The sequence below is a fragment of the Candoia aspera genome, chromosome 1 (genome assembly GCF_035149785.1).
Source record: "Candoia aspera isolate rCanAsp1 chromosome 1, rCanAsp1.hap2, whole genome shotgun sequence".
Classification (NCBI taxonomy): Eukaryota; Metazoa; Chordata; class Lepidosauria; order Squamata; family Boidae; genus Candoia; species Candoia aspera.
The window spans coordinates 79720442-79741474 of NC_086153.1; the positions used below are offsets into that span (position 1 = coordinate 79720442).

Sequence of the window (21033 nt, forward strand, 5' to 3'; positions counted from 1 at the left end):
TGTGCAGCACTTGGCTTCTATGTATATTCTGTACTGTTCCTTCCTGTCATGGAAACACTCCTTGCTGTCTGTAAGCCATTTGACACCTTATCTTGTAAAGTCTGGGATCTCATTTAGTTACTCAGTAGTACAGGAAATGCACGGGTAGTTGCTTAAAGGTGTTTTCATTTATTATTCATATGTGCCAGATAAACCACAGGTTAAGCCTTGAAAAACATCAGACTTTATTTTAGGAGTAACATACTATGTATCTATTATCTGATAAAAAATGTTTTGTTTTACACTATTGCTCTTCCTGGCTGTAAAATAAAGTCTTTCAGAAATAATAAAAGGATAATAGTTTATTTAGTTGGCCAGGAAATCCATGGGCAAGAGGGTATAATAATCTCCCTTCCAGATTACAGACCATGTCAACACTTGCTTAGCTTTACCACACCATGCTAGATCAAACCAAAACCCTACCTAACCCAAATTTTTCTTCCCAAATCAGTCAACCACATGCCTATAGAAAGCCAAGCAGTAGGATGTAAGTATAAATAACATATCCTAAATCAACCTGGCTGTGCTCCAGACTTACTTTGAGTCCCCTCCCTTCAGAAGTTTTGTTAGGGCAGCAAATAAATTGAACTGGTCCTAGCTATGACACAATTTTCACTGAACTATGTTGGGATGATCCTTTCTGCAAAATGGTCTGTTGAAAAAAGCTAGCTCCTAACAATGTTTCAAACATACACCAACAAAAATGTATTCACAGTAACAAGGTAATCAGAATGGTATGCAATCCTCCAGACATCATTTCATCTTAACATGGCAGTTGTTCTGCCTAATCATATACACTTGTGTTTTGACTCTCCATAGCTTAGGTCACAAGGAGGATGATTCACAAACTATTTTTACTGAGATAATCCTGTTGAAAGTGCATGGCTTAAAAATAACAGCACAGTCCTGTTTTTACATATACATAAATCAGTTAGATTCAATGGGTCTTACTCCTGAAGCTGCATATGGGACTACATGACAGCATTGCTTTATGGGCTTTAGAAGGACATTGCAATATGCAATATTGTGCAAGTCATTCAGATCCAGGGTTCTTAACCTTTCATATTCTGGGTGTCACCAACCATCATATCAAAGAACCTCCACCAAATTGAAACAAACCCCCCACTTTTTCCAAACATGAGATATATATTCTATTATTATATGTATCAGTTACAGTAGGTTTTAAGGACAAAGAAGCATTGTAGTAATGCTGTTGACATTAATTCTTACTGTTGCAATTGCAAAACAAGTGAGAGCTGACCGGAGCTGAAACAGCATTTGCCACTGTGAAAGCAGATTTCCCCTAAGAGCAAATCATGAAAGATGTTTAAATAATGTGTGTGTGTGTGTGTGTGTGTGTGTGTGTGTGACAGAGAGAAACACCAACTAATGGAAAACATTAATGGAAACCATGATTTTGGTTTCCAGAGACTTCAGGAAACAAAGAGCTGAGATGCTTGGTTCCCTCAACACATTCAACTGGAGACTATGTAGCTGCTGTAACCCCCCCCCCCCCCCGTCTCTTCTCCCTTTTCTCCTGAGAGCTCTTTTGTGATTTGGAGGCCAATGCACAGGCAGGATTTAGGGTGGGTTGCTCTGTGCTAGTCTAGGGTTTGATACTTTTCTCCTCACTGAAAAATAGACTCAGACTCCTAAGTCAGCTTTGTTTGCTTTATTTGTAGACCTTAATCCAATCTTTGATTCCATTTCCAGGGAAATCCTTTGGCACAAATTTAAATCTCCAGTTGATAGATGGCTTCTCTCTTATATGCACTTCATATGAGCACTGGACTGAGAGGGAGGTGCAATAGAGCAGGCCATCTCTCAGACGTTGTGCCAACTACCAATGGAGCTAACCAAGGTGCATCCTGCCTCCATTCTTATTCCATTAGTACATCCGTGCAATAGTGGGGTATTTAAATAAAGAACATCATCCTTTGAAATTGACAAACAGTGCCATATCTATACTGCACTATGCAGATAATACGGTAATTCTATCACAGACAGACTAAAAAAGGACAAGACAGCGCTTCCTCACTTTTCCAAGGATCAGCTATTGCAATTAATAACGAGACAACTAATCTCATGCAGCTTGTGAGGGGTTATAAAAAAAAAACTACCCTGGATGTGAAGCCCATGGAAAAGGTAGCTTGATTCATATTTGGGATTTGTGATACAATATACAGGAGGCATTTTTCATTGTTTTATCATTATTCTGTGTACACCACCCTGAGCTGCATGTTGACTGAGCAATTATATAAATTGTTTGAATAAAGTGAAATGCCCGTACTGTCCAGACCATCTCTACAGCATTTCTTTCTTTCTTTCTTTTCTTGTGTGATACATAGCATATTTCAGCTGCTATGCAAAAATTTGAGGCCAAACTCTTGGCCCAGCTCCTGCACGAGGCTCAGTTAAATCTAGGTATCATTAATGCTAAACCAGAAAGAGTGTAAACAAATTTCTTATAAAAGCTGTTTAACGTGTTCTTAATGCAGCCCTGTGATAGGACACAGAGCTGCCGAGGGTTGAAACAAGGGCATGGCTAAGTCTTTTTCAATACTAGCTAAATTTTCAACCCCGAGCGTGGGCATCTCTTATCTTGCTGGCCAAGCCATGTTCTTCTGGAGATAATGAATTGGAGACAAACTTCAGAAATTGGCATTTGTGCCAGAAGTGTTGCTGAAACTTGGACAAGAACTGGCTGTGGTAGTTCTTACTCAAAAAATCCTTGATACAGAATTGCAAACTGCATATAGCAAAATACCAGCTGAAATATAACTTGAGACAAATTAAAGTCTGTTTCAACCAGCTGTATAAATGGATCAGCATGTAGTTAATACATTCAGTAGGGCCTTTAACACTACTGCGCTTTGTCATCTTACAATCAGTGTATTGGAGGGCAAGTTTTAAAAAAAACCATTACGCAGAAAATATTTGCCCTGTCAGTCTGGAAGTACTAAATCATTGAGCCTTGTTTTACTCTTTTGTGATTTCTATAAAGATCCTCACAGTGAGTTGCTAATACCCCTCATTAGGCCATTCCCACACAAATAGATAAATTTTATGTGAAATTTGTTTATTTATTCATAAATTCATAAATTTATTTATTTATAAATTCCTTTGGGAAGACAAAAACAGTATTTAAACTGTCACTAAGTTCGCATGTGTAGTTTATAGAACTTATGCCTGAATATTATATTGCTCTTGTCTCATTTTATTATATTATTATTTTTTAATTGTGGTATGCTTGGTGAGCCTGTGAACTATAATACAGCTATTCATTCATTCATTCATTCATTCACTTATTCATTCATTCACTCATTCATTCATTCACCTTGAGATGTGGAAAGGACAGTCATATCCCATCTAGGCTACCTCTGTATTCTACCAATGGCATATACTGTATAATACAAGATGAGAAACACCAATTTATAATATTTTAAGGAATATTGAATTAAAACCAACAAAAAGATGGTCAAATGGTCATTTTAAACATTTTCTAATGAACTTGCTTAATGACCTGTGATTTGCTTAACAACTGCCATGAAAATGGTCATAAAATCGGGTCCAGTCATGTGGTGACTTGACTTATGACCACAACAACTTATGATGGAAATTCTGGTCACAACTGTGGACATAAGTCGAGGACTACCTGTAATATTGTTCCTTTGCTTAAGGCATTTGGCAATTTTGCATTCAGTACAACCACATCAGTGTGCTAAAAAATGATAGGTAAAGGTAAAGGTTTCCCTTGACGTAAAGTCCAGTCGAATCCGACTCTAGGGGGCGGTGCTCATCTCCGTTTCTAAGCCTTGGAGCCGGCGTTGTCATAGACACTTCCGGGTCATGTGGCCAGCATGACGACTCGGAACGCCGTTACCTTCCCGCCGAAGCGGTACCTATTGATCTACTCACATTTGCATGTTTTCGAACTGCTAGGTGAGCAGGAGCTGGGATTAACAACGGGAGCTCACCCCGCCGCGCGGTTTCGAACCGCCGACCTTCCGATCGACAGCTCAGCGGTTTAACCCGCAGCGCCACCGCTCCTTCAATGTCGTTTCTAAACAATGATGTTAAATAAATATATGAATGGCAGTTTCGTCATCAAAGTAGTAACAAATCCTGTACATTTCTGCATAAAGGAGAAGTTAACTTCTCTTTCCAATGGCAGGTCCTTGTAATCATGTTCACAGCTAACTGGCTTTGCCTTTCAGACCTGGTATTTTAGATGAGAGGGTTGTGTGAAAGATTGTATCAGAAAAGCCTTCTGTATTTCTACCTTGAGCTTCTAGACAAAAGGTAGGATATCCATGTAGTAGTATAATAGCAAGAAGTGGAATGTTATCCATGATCTTGTCACAGACCTGCAAATCTGTTTTGGCCAATGACTCCATCTCCCTTCTCCTTGCAGGTATTCCTGACCATCCTCTCTTGAACGAATCTAGTAAGAAGGCTCAGATCCTGCAGAGATGGGCTGAACATCTTGAAGCCATCCTCAACCAACCGTCATCTATTAACAATAAGGTGATAGACAGGATTCCCCAGGTCAACATCAACAGCACCATGGATGACCCTTTGGTAGTAGCTGAAGTCATGAAGGCTGTCAGCTAGCTATCCAGTGGCAAAGTTCCAGGGCAGATGCCTTACCAGCAGAGATCTACAAAGCTGGTGGTCCTGTACTTATAGAAAAACTCACCAAGATGTTCCAGTCCTTCTGAAAGCAAGGATCCATTCCTCAGGAACTTAAAGATGCATCTATCGTACACCTCTACAAGAAGAAGGGTAATCAACAAGTATGCAACAACTACTGAGGAATCTCGCTGCTCTCCATTGCAGGAAAAACCCTTGCAAGAGTTCTGCTACAGTAAATCATCTGGTCACTCATCTGGAGCTGAGCTTGCTGCCTGAGTCACAGTGCAGCTTCCGCAAAGGAAAAAAAAAAGATTTTTGCCATGAACCAATTTCAGGAGAAGTGTCAGGAGCAGAATTGTGAACTTTATACAACCTTTGTTGATCTTATGAAAGCCTTCAACTGTCAGAATTGAGTCTGATGTGGAATCGGAGACAGGGGAGCTCAGTGCTGAAGGTGGGAAATTTGAGCTGATTGGTGATAGGCACAGGGAAGACTCACCTCCACCTATCAGCACCAGAGAAAGAAGGGTGGAAAAGTGCACTCAGCAAAAAGCGGCCCGATTGAATCCCACCAGAAAACAGCGGGAGAAGTATAAAAGGACACTCTGAGAAAGAATGGGTTGCTGGAGACAACCGTTCATCAGAATTGCCCTCCTAGCCTGGTCTGTCGTTGGAGCTGCCACCCTTGCTTGAACCTGATCCTGTTGCTCCCCTTCCTCTGATTTACAATCCTTGCCTTGTCAATTCTTCTTCGTTGTCATCAGGGTCCTGCCTCATTGAATCTCCTCCATTGTTGCCTGAATCTTGTCTCTCTGAATCTTCTCCACTGCCGCTTGCATCTTATCCTGTCATTTTTCCTCAGCCGTTGCCTGAATCCTGCTCCGTTGAACCTCCTCCAAACCCACTCGCATTTTGCCTTGCCGCCTTCTCTTTGCCACCGCCGCTTAAGTTCGCCTCACCGTTCCTTCTGCATTGCAGCTTGTATCCTGCCTCACCACTCATTCACAGACGTCTTCCAAAGTTCTATCTGGTCACCTCTCAACCCCAGCCGTGTGAGTCCTGTCAGGTCACTTCTCCCTCACAACCGACCGAGTCATCTTTCCATCTCTTCTTCTTTCTATCATCTTCTACAGAGGTCTTTACTGTTGCATGTTTCCAAGTCACCACTGAGCCCTTGCCTTGATGTGATCTGCCTTCAACTGTGAATTCCTATTCACCTTACTTGCCTAGCCTAGCCTAGCCTTGCCTTGTTTTACTTCATCTTGTCTTGATTTGGAACATTCTGCCCCTGGAGGTGAAGCAGGTCCCTTCACTCCCAGACTTCCGGAAGAATTTGAAGACCTGGTTCAGCTGCCTCGCCTGGGGTGGGAGGGGCAATAGTTCCTCCTGGGGGTGGCCTGGCACCATAGATCCCTCCCCAATGAATGAGATCTTTGCTTCTTGGAGTTTGTATCTATTTTTTTCTTATTTATTGGTTGTTTATATTGTAACTTATATTTTTTATAATTGCTGATTTTATTGTAAACCACCCAAAGTCCCTCTTTTGGGGGGAGATGGGCAGTGATGGAAAATAAATAAATAAATAAATTTGCCTAGCCTTGCTTTGTCTTGTCTTGTTTTGACTTTCCTTGCCCTGTCTTGCTTCGCCTTGTCTTGCTTGCCTAACCTTGCCTTGTTTTGCTTTGCCTTGCCTTGCATGTCTTGTTTGACTTGCCTTGTCTTGCTAAGTCTTAATCTGCTTGTCTGAGAACCTACTAATTGCTGTCATCCAGTAGCCACTCGTTCTAGTGCCTTTTGGAATTGTAAGACCTGAGTCATCAAATTCAGAATCCAAGATCCTTGATGATTGCAGTCTATACTGTGTAAATATCTGTAAATATCTGTAAATATTGTAATAAAGAATATAAAACCACCTTTTCGTGTGTCAAGCATTAATGAACCAGAACATCAACACTGTTAGCTGACAAGGCCAGTGGAGGATCATGTTGAAGTTCGGCTGCCCCAAATTCATTCAGATGGTAAGCCAGTTCCATGATGGCATGATGGCCAGAGTACTGGATGGTGGGGAATCCTCCAAGCCATTTCCAGTCACTATTGGCATCAAACAGGGTTGTGTGCTTGCACCCACACTGTTCAGCATGATGTTTATGCCATGTTGAATGATGCCTTCAAGGATAGTGATGCTGGAATCAGCCTCAAATACAGAGTGGATGAGAAGCTCTTCAACTGGAGGAGACTTCAAGCTATCACCAAGGTGAAGGAAACTGTTCTGAGAGACTTACCCTTTGCTGATGACTGCCCTTTGAATGCTGGCTCAAAGCTGGAAATGCAAGTCATTATGGATACATTCTCCACAGCTTGTGACAACTTTGGACTTGCCATCAACATCCAAAAGACTGAAGTCATGCACCAGCCTACTCCTCGTGCACCATACACAGAACCCGAAATCACAATCAAAAGGCAGAAACCACAGGCAGTGGACCAGTTTAATTACCCTGGCAGTACCCTCCTCTGAGCAGAGACTATTGATGCAGAAGTTTGTTTGTTTGTTTATTTAGACATCAAATTTTACCACCGCCCATCTCCCCCCAGCGTTAACTGCAGAATAGCAAAGACAAGTTCTGCTTTCAGTAGATTGTGCTCCACTGTGTGGGAATGTTGAGGAATCAGCTCAGTAACAAAACTGAAGGTGTACAGAGCCATGGTACTTACTATCTTTCTGTATGCCTATGAAATGTGTACTGTGTATTGAAGGCATGCAAGACAGCTCGACCATTTCCACATGACTTGTCATCACAAGATATCAGGCACCAGATGGCAAGACCAAGTACCAGACACTGAAGTTTTATCTAGAGCATATCTACCATCAACCCACACACTGTTGATGAGAGCACAGACCTCGTGGGCAGGTCATGTCATTCGTATGCTGGATGAGCACATATCCAAGCATCTCCTTTTTGGGGAACTCTCTGCTGGAAGACACTTGCATGGAGGGCAGAAGAAATATTTCAAACACATACCAAAGGCCTCCCTGAAGTTGCCTGATATAGACATGACCACCTGGTAAATGCTGGCAGAAAACCACCCTATTTGGTGTGGTCTCATCCACAAGGGCTGTCAAGCTTACGAAGCAAGGCACACTATTGAAGCACAACCTGTCTGTCCAACATATACAAGAACATTCTGTGCCTGAATTGGCCTGATCAGTCATCTTTGGACACACCACATCTAGTCTTAAGTGATTATTAAAAAGACAGAACAAAACATGGTGTTGAGGTCTTAATCAACGTCGATGGATGAACAACAATACCATTCCCGTCTATCCTCTCTTGAACATATCTAGTAAAAGGAAGTTCACTGCCTCCCTCTGTAATTGGTTCTGCTATCAAACTGCTCTAACTGGGAAGTTACTCCTAACATTGAATCAACATCTTACTTCCTGTATCTTAAATCTATTATTCTATTTTAAGCTGTTTGGGATAAATATAGAAAAAACTATTGCTGCCTTATGTGTGACACCCTTGCAAGTGCTTGAAAAGTACTATTATATTATTATTAATATTAATATTATTATAATATAATATTATTATTATATCCCCTTGGTTTCCCCTTTTCTAAGCTAACATTCTTAGTTTCCTCATTCTCTCTTTGTGTGACAGTTCCTTTTTCTTTTCATTGTTCAGAAACACCTTTTATTTATAGTTCAGGGTGGGTTACTTCCCTACCTCCTCTGGAAATTATAACCACTAGGGGGAAAAAAAGCTTTAAAAATGTCACAAGCCAGCACTCTTTACTGTTGCTCCATCATGTTGGATTATATGAAAGTACTAGTATTTTTGAGGTGTTCAGGAGTAATTATTTTGTAAAATGGGAGGAAATTAAACTGTTTTCTGCATACAGGGACCTTAGTACACAATCTCTTCAACATGGGAGATAGTTTAAGCAAACACTTTGTATTCATCTAGTATATCAGTCCTTGTGAAAAAGAGACCTCACTCCTTCAGTGCTTGCATTTTTAACTTCTTCAGCTCCTGCTTAGATTGCTGCTCCACCCACTGTATTTCCAAGGTCTCCTCTATGGATAGTTGCTGCAAAGGGTATCACTTTCTTTATCTAGGTCAGTTTCTCCTGAAAGTACAACATTCTCGCCTCTCGCTATGAAGATACCTTCTCCATGGGATATCACCGTATTTTTTGCCCACACAAATGCACTCCGCTGTAAAACCAAATTTGCAAACTGATTTTAAAAAAAATCTGTTCAATTGTGTCCAATTCTCAGAGACTGCCTGGACAAGTCCCTGCAGTTTTCTTGGCAAGGTTTTTTCAGAAGTGGTTTGCCACTGCCTTCTTCCTAGAGCTGAGAGAAAGTGACTGGCCAAAGGTCACCCAGCTGGCTTTCTGCCCAAGGCAGGACTAGAACATACAGTCTCCCAGTTTCTAGCCTGATGCCTTAACCATTACACCAAACTGGCTCTGCAAACCAATTGCTGCTACATAAATACCCAATCAGTGTTCTGCCATCTTGAAGAAGGACAATTGCTTCTTGTTAATATCTTGGATGAGGCTGGACATGCCTGGCATGTAATTCATTTTCCCCTGGATGCAGTGGAAGCTCTGCCACTCACAGCCTCAGAGAAGTGGAACCTCCTCTTGGCCTCTCCATGCCCAGTCTAAAAGCGTATGATCCAGTGGTGTGGGGAGAGAGAAGAGGCATGGAAGTTCCCAGGAGACTGTGTAAGAGTTTCCAGTCCATCATTCTTGTTCCCTTTCTCTTAATCTTGAAAATTAATTATCTATATGATTACCGTCTATATAAAGTATACATTTGGCCAGAGAAAATTGCCACATTTAGACTGGCAAAGAATACAGAGGGTTGATGGAAAGGGCAAAGATACGGCACTTTGTACATTCTTTAAACTTTCTGAGGGCACTTGGTGATTTTCCCAGTGATCTGTGAGGCAGTTCTGCCACATGCTATTGAGGTCTGAAAATTGATGAATTTGTTCCTGAGCAGCTTCTCTCCTAGGCGGGTCCAAGGAACTGAAGCAACAAAAGAGATGTCTAGAATGATGATACAGAATGAAGAGAGAATGTTACTGAATGTGGCTGAGTGCTATGTTCATGAGCATACCATGACAATTAGAGCAGTGAAACAAACTCCGTTTTTATTGTGTCTGCAGATTCTCATTGTACAAGGTTACCCATACACTTTGAGGAAGATAATTATCCTGTAGGCTGCTATGTCATGTTTGCAAGGTTCTTTTAGATACATTGGCTCATATTAGCTCCAGGTTGAATGCCACTTGGGCAGAACCTAGAGAAATAACTGGGCCAACACTGTGCAGCATCATCTGAAATTCTTTTAAGTTTGTAGACTCTGAGAAACTGGCTAGGGTCCCCTGTCGCATAATATTTGCCACCTGCAGACTGAATCCAAGTCCAGTGTCCCTCCTTTGGAAGCCTGGGAAGTGTGGGTACCATCTGCCTTCAAAGAGGTGGTGCTGGATCCATTCCTAAGAGGCTATATCTCAATCTAGCATTTTGGACAACTTTTGCCCAGCCTCCAATCTTCCTTTTGGTGAAGATCATGGAGAAGATAGTGGAGCTTCAACTACAAAGAATTATAAATAAGTGGATTATCCCTTTCAGTCTGAGTTCAGATATGAGATGGGACTAAGAATGGTAATGGTTACTCTGGCTAATGGTCCACATCAGAACCCTGCACTCTTCTTGGTTCTAGTAGGCCTCTTGTGGCATGTAATACCATTTACCATGGTATCCTTCTAGACCACTTGCAAGGGCTAGAGGCATCATTTTATGGTATCTCCAATCCTTTCTAAGTGTATGGTTGCAGTCAGTTGTTATGGATAAGGAACAGTCAAGACTGTGGTTTCTCCAATGTGAAGTACTGCTGAGGTACTGTTAGTATGCTCATGATGCTCAGTCACATAGTGCCAAACTACATGAGGCTGGAGATGCAAAGGAATTTTTACTTGGTGTGTGAAGGCTGAGGAACTGGATTGGAAAAAACAAGCCAGAGCTTTTTTCATTAGCTCCAGCCTAGATTAATTCAGGATGTGATTGATACGTGACTTGGGCATTCTCTTGGATTCATGGTTTCTGCTTGAGCAGCAGGTGGTGGTCATGGCCAAGGAAGTCTTTGCTTGCTTTCACTGGTGCACCAGCTGTGGCCTTGCTTGAATTGTGAAGCTCTTGTGACAGTGACTTGTGAACTAGTTACAGTATGTCATGATTAGACTACTGGAACATACCAAATACAGGGCTGCCTTTGAAGACCATTTGGAAACTGCAATTAGTTTAAAATGCAGTGGCATGGCTGCTAGCAGGAGTTAGTCATTTCAGCAGCATAACACAAGTATTTCTTTCATACCTACAAATAAATCTGTAGGTCTAATTCAACATGCTGGTTTGAACCTATTACACCCTACATGGTTTCACACTCATGTACCTGCATGATCATCTCCTTCAATTAGAATTGCTCTGTCCTATGCATTCATCCTGAGAGGATGCTTAGGTCCCTACCACACATGCGGTTAAGGAGATGGGGGCTGAGAGGCAGTCCTTTTTGGTGGTATTCCCCATGTACTTCTAAGATTCATTTGGTCACCAACCTACTCAGTTCTTGCAAACCTATTAAAATGTTCTTGTTCTGGCGGACCTACAGATGCTAGTGATCAAGTTGGGGTGTTTGTACTGTTTTAATTGGGTTGTTGTTACTTATCTGGATTTTATGTATTGGGCAAGGGATGTAGGAATTTTTGAGGTTTGTTACATTGTTGTAAATAGACTGGAATCTTTCTGTGCTAAGGTAGTATACACATTTTTGTAATAAATAAATTATAGACATAAATTAGTAACCGAATGAAGCTGTTCAAGTAGAATTATGCATGTTTAAGCTCTATTTCAATGAAAAAATAAGGGGTTAAACCAAAGGCATCAAATAAATGGATTTTGAAAAAAATCACTGTTAGAAAATGAAGTTAACTTTTTTTATATTACAATTGCATATTACAATTATGATACAGTGAATAAATTTGTACTCTCACAGTAGGATTTATTTAAAAGCAAGCTAATTAATACCTAATTCATATTCCAGAAAGAGAGCCATAATAGAAAAAAAGAATTGCCAGCCTTCATGGTAGTTTAAGACTATAGATTGTATTCTACTAAATATTCATATTAATGCCTTTCAAATTATTTCATTTTGAAAACAAGACATGCAATAAATCATTCACCAATTGAAGAGAATATTTGTAGTTCAGGGTTGAACTGTGGAGTCCTTGGTGCTCTCTGAGCCTTGTTGTTTTCTTCAGACATTTCATTGCCAGACTAGGCAACATCTTCAGTGTGAAAAGGGAGAGGGCCTTGCTCTCTGTTTATATACAGTGGCTTGCCCTGCTTGTGTTGGTGGGGGTGTTGTTCTCTCCTTGGGAGTTCCTTGATTAGGCTGTTTGCTGCTTGGTTGACTGACTGAGTTAATAGTTCCTTGATTAGGGTACTGTGTACTGTTTGATTGTGAAGCTCTTGTGACAGTGACTTGTGAACTAGTTACAGTATGTCATGATTAGACTACTGGAACACACCAAATACAGGGCTGCCTTTGAAGACCATTTGGAAACTGCAATTAGTTTAAAATGCTAATCCTGATGTTAATCCTGGTGTTAATCTTTGCATATCTGGGTGCTGATTGCTGGCAAGGGAGTGTACTGGTCTTTTGGCTTTTCTACTGTTTCTTTTGAATGGCATGTAAATGTTGTTTACCTCTGTGTGTCTGTTGATGGCTGCTCTGTCTGAGTGCCAGGCTTCCAGGAATTCTCTAGCATTTTTAAATTTGGCTTGGTCTAGGATGCTCACAGTTTCCCAGTTGAAAGTATGGTTGAGTCTGTCTGTGTGTTGTGAGATTAAGGAGTTCTCACTGTGTCTTCTGACTGCTAGTTGGTGTTCGTGGATGTGGTCTGCTAGTCTTCTGCCTGTCTGTCCTACATAGTGGCTGCTATAGTCCTTACACTGCATGTTGTAGATGACTCCTGTTTTTAATTCTTGGGCTACTGGGTCTTTTGGTTTGCTTAAGATGTTTTGGAGGGCTTTGGTTGGTTTGTGTGCTACAGTGGTGCCATGTGGTTGTAACAGTCTGTTGGTAGTTTCCAGTATGTTTCTGATGTATGGCAGTGTTATCCTTTTCATAGCTTGTGTTAGTTGTGCAGTAGTGGTCAGGCCCTTTTTGATAAAGTTGCATGAGTATCCATTTTGCTGAAAAATGCTGTATAGGTGGTCTTGTTTTCTTTTCCTGGTGTTCTGGGTTGCTGCAGTGTGTTTGTGCTTGTCTGAATAATGTTCCTACACAGTTCCCCTTGTGGGAGGTTGGGTTGTTACTTTGGTAATGGAAGACTTGGTTAGGAAGGGTTGATTTCTGGTAGACTTGTGGTTTCTAGTTTGCCATTATTTCCTCTACTGATGAGGATGTCCAAGAAGGGTAGTGTGTTGTTTTCTTCTTCCCTTGTGAGTTTTATTCCTTTGAAGATGTTGTTGATGGTTACATGTGTCTCCTCCAGTTGTTCCTTTTTTATTATGACGAAGGTGTCATCTACATACTGGATCCATACTTTGTAATGTAAGAGCCACTATGAAGGCAGACAGGCAGAAGACTAGCAGAGCGCATCCATGAACACCAACTAGCAGTAGAAGACACAATGAAAACTCCTTAATCTCACAACACATGGACAGACTCAACCATAGTTTCAGCTGGGGAACTGTAAGCATCCTAGACCAAGCCAAATCCAAAAACGCCAGGGAATTCCTGGAAGCTTGGCACTCAGACAAGTCAGCCATCAACAGGCACATAGAGGTAAACAACATTTACATGCCATTCAAAAGAGACAATAGAAAAGCTAAAAGACCAGAACACCTCAGACCAATCAAACAGTACACAATACCCTAATCAAGGAACTATTAACTCAGTCAATCAACCAAGCAGCACATAAATCATTCAGCGAGATAGTTGAATAGAATCATACACTGATTATCTAAGAATCATGAGACAGAGATTTAACTGATCACGTATAAAAGCACTTCATACATTTTCTAAAAAAAATGATCAGAAACATAATACTTTGGACTAAATGAAATAAGTGACATGAAAATAAATTCTGGCTCTTGCATCATAGCTTGCCAAGAATGAGGGATGGAACAAATTTCTCCACCTTCAGCTCACTGAATCAACACAGAATAGATAGTAAATATGGGAGGAATTTTTGCATGCATATACAGCCTTTTTTCATAGATTGGGTCATATTGCCCCCAACCCTACACTATCTAAATCGCAGCTGTGTGAGCAATTTTAGGTGCCCCAAGGGTGGCCCATATAACACCTTTGCTATGCGAACTGCACTGGCTCCCAGTTTGCTTCTGGGTCCAATTCAAGGTGTTGGTTATCACCTTTAAAGCCCTACATGGCATAGGGCCAGGTTACCTGAAGGACCGCCTCATCCCCATTACATCGACCCGTCCCACCAGGTCATGCAGAGAGGGCATGTTACGGATCCTGTCTGTAAGGGAAATTTATCTGGTAGGGTCCAGGAAACGGGCCTTCTCTGTAGTAGCTCCCGCCCTCTGGAACATTCTTCCCCCAGAGGTGAGACAAGCCCCCTCGCTCCTGGACTTCCGCAAAAAACTAAAAACCTGGTTGTGTCAGAATGTCTGCAGCAGGGAGAGGTATAGTCAGTCGTGGGGATGGCTAGCGCCTTAGAATGGCCCGTTATACTCACTGAGATAGAATCTTAGCCATCTGGATCCTGTCATGAGTAAGGATGGCGAGCAGGGGGCTCCCATCCAGACTGTCAAGCGCATGCATAGCACTGAGGAATTGGTCAGCCATTCAAAGAGACACAGATCGGGACCACCTTAACCTTTGGGGTTTATTTGTCTGGGTTTTCCCACGCTTCTTCAGTTTGTTAGGATTCCTGTTAAGTACTAGCAATAAATATTAGAGACCAGTTCCTTGTCTCAGCGTGTTTCCTGGCTGTTAGGACAGATCCTATCATATTTTATATCTTTTACTTATCTATATTTATATTTATTGTTTTACAATGGTATTGAATTTTAAATTTTGTTTTTTGTAAACCGCCCAGAGTCCCTCCTTTGGGGGGGAGATGGGTGGTGATAAAATTTGATAAATAAATAAATAAATAAATAAAAAGCTTCTGTAGCCTTACTGCTATAATAATACCTTATAACAGGCTAGTTACAACTAGGTAGATATTACACTGGTATGTAAACCACTCTATTTATTTAACACAATGATATTCCCCTTTCTTCTAGGAAGCCTAAGGCAGCACAAGTTCTCTCCCCATCCCCATTCTATTCACCAAGGCTATGAAAGCAATTTGAAAGAGACAGTGAGAGTTTCATGGTTGAAAACCAAGAATTCCAATTTAATTCTCATCTAACATCCCAACCAACCATTTTGCTCATCATGGTTTTGAATAAATAGCAGAAAGGCTCAATGGTAAAACAATAATTAAGTGGTAACAAGAAACATTAAATGGCAATGTTTAGTGTTAATCATTTCAGCAGCATAACAGAAGTATTTCTGTCATGCCTACAAATAAATCTCTAGGCCCAGTTCAAAATGCTGGGCTATGCCCTACATAGTTTGACACTCATATGACTTCCTTCTCCTTAGGAGAGGAGCTGAATCAGGATATATGTGTCTAAAAGATAATGCTGTCACTACCTGATACTGCTAAGAGATATTTATCTCTCTCTTGACTTTCAATTGGTTCTGCCTGTTTCCTATGGGATCCCCCCTTTCAAACTGATCCCTGATCTCTTTGTTCAGCCATCAGTCCTCTTCTAGCTGCAAGGAGAGTCCAGAATTCTGGCTTCCACAACCATTTTTCCTCCTTTTTTAAAAGGGCTAGTCCACTGGTCAACCTACTGAGTGCAGAGCTTTGAAACTGACCACACTTTGCCTGACTTAATTCATATAACTGAAAGGACTCAAAACTTGTATTTTGGTAGACTGCCTGCTGGGAGAACCCTTTCCAATAGTTGTTGCTTCCAGATAAGTCCTGATTCCTCATTTCCTCTCCTTAGACAGCTTGCAGTTTCCACATCAATCCTTACAGCTAAACTTCCTTTAACTCCAGCTCTTCAAAACTGATTCAACAACTGCATCTCAGCTGCACAAATCTAGATGACCACTAGATGGCAGCCAAGTGATTAAAAAAACCCTCAAACTCTTTGCTGCCAGCTAGGGATCATTAAGTTGAACAATCATCTGGTGGGCCCATAGTTTCAAAGATTAAAAAAAGTTCATTCAGTCTATATACAATGTGAAAGAAAAAGGAAAATAACACAGTGCATGCAGAGTTTTGTGCATGCCAATTAGAGGAGGCTTTTTATAAGCTGAATGATATTGGGCAAGGCTGGGATTTCAGCCCAGAGAACCACCAGCCATGGTTCTTTGAATGTTGCACATCAAATCAGCACAATACAGACCTCTTCCAGCTGCACAGGAAGGACACACTGTACAACCAGCAAGATATACAGTGATATGATTTCCTGCTGGCTCCAGGATAGGAGGAAAGTATAGCAAAGCAATGGTGACATGTGGCTTTAGACTGGTGCCTATGGTGGTATCAGCCATTAGCTGACCTAAAGATAAAACAATGGCTGGAATTACAGGAGTTCTTAATTTTCATGTTTGCTTGATACCATGCAGGAATTTTGGAACTTGGTAAAACCATCTGCTATATACTATAAATATAAGCAACAAAACAGGGACTGAAAATAGTAAAATATTTATTACACTTCTGTGCATTTCCCTCTTTTACTCTTCTAAATCTTTACCACTAAAATTTACAAGTAAGCGATATCAGATCATGCCACCTTTTAAAAAAACAAATATAATTCAACTTAAATCTGTTTAAGTTAGCCTGTAAGTCATTTTGTAATTGATGGATCTTGCCCCATCAGTTCTGCTTTGTAATTTCTTTCCTGTTTGCTAATTCAAATCAAATATATTATTGGCTTAAGCATTACAACCTTGAGGAAAATCAAAAAAGAATAATGAATATAACAAGTTTCATATAAAGTTTATATAAACATCCTTATATAAATATCATAAAGTCTACATAAAAATTCATATATAAATATCAGTAATAATATTCAATGAGATTAGAAAATGTCATGCCCAAAGTGATTGGCCAAAATATGAGTTAAATATATCCATTAAATTTGGATGTAATCTTGCTTAGTACGTTTTACAGGGTGCCAAATTGTTTAATAATGTCATAAATTATAGAGAATTATTGTTATTGTTATTGTCATGTATAAGAGCCTCTTATTTTTTTATTTTAATTACCAAAATTATGGTAGTATAAATCAAGATGATTTTCAACATGAGCTACTCCAATGTTCTAAGAATGGGTTATGTGCTTCTTTTTTACTACTCCCAATACTCAGTATTTGACTACAGGCTATCCTTGTCCTATTTGAAGAGAAAACTTAGTCCAGCCAATAAATTACACAAACAAAAGAGAGAAATTCATTCTTTGATAACAAAAATAATTAAATAGAAAGAGCAGGTTAAAGATCAGCATTCATTTTTCAAATTAAATTTAAAAGCCTGCTCTAGTTACTTAAAAGATTGGCAAGTTTTACAAATAACATCACTGAGACTTTCGGAGAGAGAAACGGCTGCATTTGAATGAAGTCATTAGGCAATACATTTATTTTGAAGCCAATTAACCTTTTGTCAGAGATGTCAGAGCCATAATGGTTTCAGCAGTGGAGGTCAGCCTCTAACAGGGGCATGTATGACAGTGATTACGCTGTCTGACATATGCTGCAGACTGGGAGTGCAGCCGTGGAATGAGAATCTGCCTTCGTTAGTATTCTGCTCTGCATTTCAAAGGAGCAGGCAATCTTGACCTATCCATTTAGGTAATTAAAGCTTCCATTTGGAACTGTCCTGCAGGAAGGTGAAATTTGGGGGGAGATAAATGGCTGCTGCTCACTGTATCCAGCCACTTCCATCATTTGATGGACTGCCTGGAATAGGCTGGGTTGCCAGGTCCTCATAAAAATAGAGATGAATTGAGCAGGAGACAGTTCTCTAAGGCAAAGCAACTCTGTCATCTTCCTTTTTGCAGCATATAATTTAATTGTTCACCAAGGTAGGTGGCTGGCTCAGGAGGCCAGTCTCTGACTTCTTCCCCCACCATCTTCTATTTGCTAAGAAATTACTCCACTTTATTTACTTATAAGCCAACGGGTTTTGGCAATGAGAGATGTCACTTCAATAAGTGCAGCTGCCTGTCACAGCTGTGCCCTGACCTACCTTCCAGGCTATTTTGTTTCCTCTTGTATCATGCTCAAGGGCAATTGGGAAGTCACCTCGTTCATAAAACTTGCGAAATGCTGTGGGCTTCGTTGGTCTTTCTTTAAATGCTCCTGCAGCTGGAGGACCTTTCACCTAAAATGTTAAAGAAAACCCTTTATGCAAAAATTTGCTCATGTCAGGAAATACATTTGTGTTCAGATCAGTGACTTAATTGAGACTATGAAATCAGAGCACTACATATTTCAGTTTACAGCACTGTTATCAGGGTTCACCATGGAATATTTTATTTGATTGAAGTAGAGGTCTTTTTTTTTTTTTGGTCAGTGCTGTCACATTTAGTACCTGGTGGAAACTGTCATGGCCCACATAAAGTAGCTAGGCAAGATAAAGGAAGCAAGAACTACACAGATTTAAATATGTGACTGGGATAAATACAGAATCTTGGAAATGAAGGAATTTCCCAACCTCATTTATAATGTGGCTGGGGAATTCTGGGAGTTGAAGTCTCCACATCTTAAAGTTGTCACATTTGAAAAACACTGATTTATAGTGAGTTAATACAGCAGAGTCTCTTTGAATGATTTGAAATGCTTCTGGGTTTCTCTCCATTTAAAAGTTTTCACCTGACTCGCTTGCTGTCTCTTGATTAGGTCTATTCTCTTTTCTACTCCTTCCTCAGCTTTTCCACAACCTCTCAGAGGGAAATTGTTTTAAGAAAATAATTTTAAATTTGGGCAGCCTTAAGATTTGCAGATATTCAATGTTTTACAGCAAAATGGAAACTTATTATTGCTATGGTGTTCCTCTGTTCTAAGGGTAATTTACTTAAAATATGTATTACGTAACAGAGAGAAGATCTTTTATAAATGACAGATATCACTTTAGTTAGTAAGTTATTCTAAGAATGAAAATTATTTGCGTTCAACTCAACCATATTCAGTTTTGTCTCATTCTCTTAACTATATTGTCTAATTTAACCATGTGCAGTTTCCTTAGTACAATGTTTCTTGGTAACACCTGGAGCTGTTAGTAGATATTCTCTGGTTTGAAGAATTCACACAAATAAGAAATGCTACAGAATGTGACATGGTTGGAGGAAAAGAACACACTAAGGTACAGTTTATTTTTTTGGCTAACATAACTATGGCTCTAACATTAAGATTTCATTAAGGAGAATAAAAAGAGTAGGGGCTAGGAAAATCTGGTTTTCAGGAGTTATTGTGCATCTAAACATTCTAAGAAATTACAGTGATTTAGGAACATAATATGGATTGACTCATTTTGTGACCAGAATCAGTAAGAAGGAATAAGACTGGGAAATTTTTGATGCTGTCACCAAATTTCATGTGTTTTTGTAATTTGTAACTTGTTTATATAAAGAGCAATGCAGGATTACATGTTAGGATTGTATCTACTGAAGAACTGCTTCAATGTTTTGTTTTGTTTTCTGTTTAGAATCCATTGACAAAAACAATGTTCTTTGATTGATCCGGCCTTCCTCAGTCTAGCACTCCCCAAATGTAAACACATCCAGCAGACACTAAGTTGGGGAAAAATGAGTTAATCTTTTTTCTTACTTGAATAAGAATAATTATTACTGAACACAGTAGAGTTTCTTTCTAAACAGACAATTATATTATTGTATTATAAGACGAAACCAAACTTCAGTATAGTTCAAAGATTACATTGTTAATGAGACCATAAGATGGCCAGAAAATACACCAATGCCAGAGTTTAACTTTGCTTCCTTTAATGAAATAAATTCCCCTTTATTTCACTTAATCTATTTAATACATGACAAAGTCTGGAGACAACTTAAATCTGTTTTACAACAGTTATCCTTAATAACGTTTGGTCATTCACCATAATCCATCTGAAATTAATTATAGCTAAGACTACACTTTTCAGTGCATTCATTTCAGAGTAAGTCTCACTGAGTATACTGATACTTACCAGAAAACAAACATGCTTAGGAATGGACAGCATCTCCACAGAAAGCCAGTCAGTCATAAGTATATTTTTTTCTTTATGTTTCATTAGGACAGACAGTCCAAGCCTATGCATGTTAGTGCAGTAATAATCCCACCAACATACTCTTATGTAAGGGTATAAGCATGTAGACAATGATTAAGTTGGACTGCAGACAAAAGCTGCAGAAATATGTGATTAACCCCTCAAGTGTGATGGGGCTTGAGGTTCTTAAATACTGGTCTCCCAAGCCACATGACAAATTGCATTTAAAATGCAAAAAGACTTTTAAGAATAAATTTGCAACTTGGGATAGCAGTTTGTTGTGTAAAGCAAAAATAATATTTATGTGCATCAACTCTTGGGTGTCTGTAAAATTGTTTGGGATTATGGCTGACACTTCTAAGCATGTTGTGAAGCATAAGCAGAACAGTTTATAGTTAAGCTGTTCACTTCGCAGAAAGTCACAGCTAAGAAAGAGGAGCGTGACTTGATTCTTCTGTGAATCATAACAATTGGAAAATAGAAATTATAATGCTATTCCATTTAATGCAAATTAGATCTATTGGAAATTAGCAACTCTTCTAGAATCTCTGAAAATCTTACACATTTGGCAGAAGAAATGCGCGCAAAGAACAAGCAGAAGCTCATTTAGTTATTTCTACTGTACAATTAAATCTAATGGGTTGATTTTCAAGTGTTCAAATGAGCACATGAGCCACTTTGCAGGGATGACACAGCTAGCTTTAGAAATAGAGGGGAAGGGAAAGAACTGGTATGAGACAGGGAGACCTATGAAGGTGCAACAAAGGGTTTCACATGAATACATGTTTTCTGATGCAAGAGTTTCACGAAATGTTATAATATCTATCTATCTATCTATCTATCTATCTATCTATCTATCTATCTATCTATCTATCTATCTATCTATCGCATTTTTCCACCACCCATCTCAGCAATGACTCTGGGTGGTTTAGAAGCAAATTTAAAACAGTAAAAAATTAAATGTCAATTTAAAAATATAC

The 21033-nt window shown here is 39.7% G+C and overlaps 1 protein-coding gene and 1 pseudogene across 3 annotated transcripts in view; both read right to left on the reverse strand.

The window, feature by feature from the left end:
- PACRG (parkin coregulated) overlaps window positions 1-21033 on the reverse strand; it is a 281659-nt gene that overhangs the window by 226838 nt on the left and 33788 nt on the right. For all 3 annotated transcript variants that reach the window (XM_063307761.1, XM_063307770.1, XM_063307753.1), the window contains exon 2: window positions 18038-18172. In XM_063307761.1, the coding sequence (XP_063163831.1) occupies window positions 18038-18172 (135 nt within the window). The remainder of the gene's footprint in view (window positions 1-18037; window positions 18173-21033) is intronic.
- LOC134488572 (U6 snRNA-associated Sm-like protein LSm1) lies at window positions 8613-9264 on the reverse strand (annotated as a pseudogene).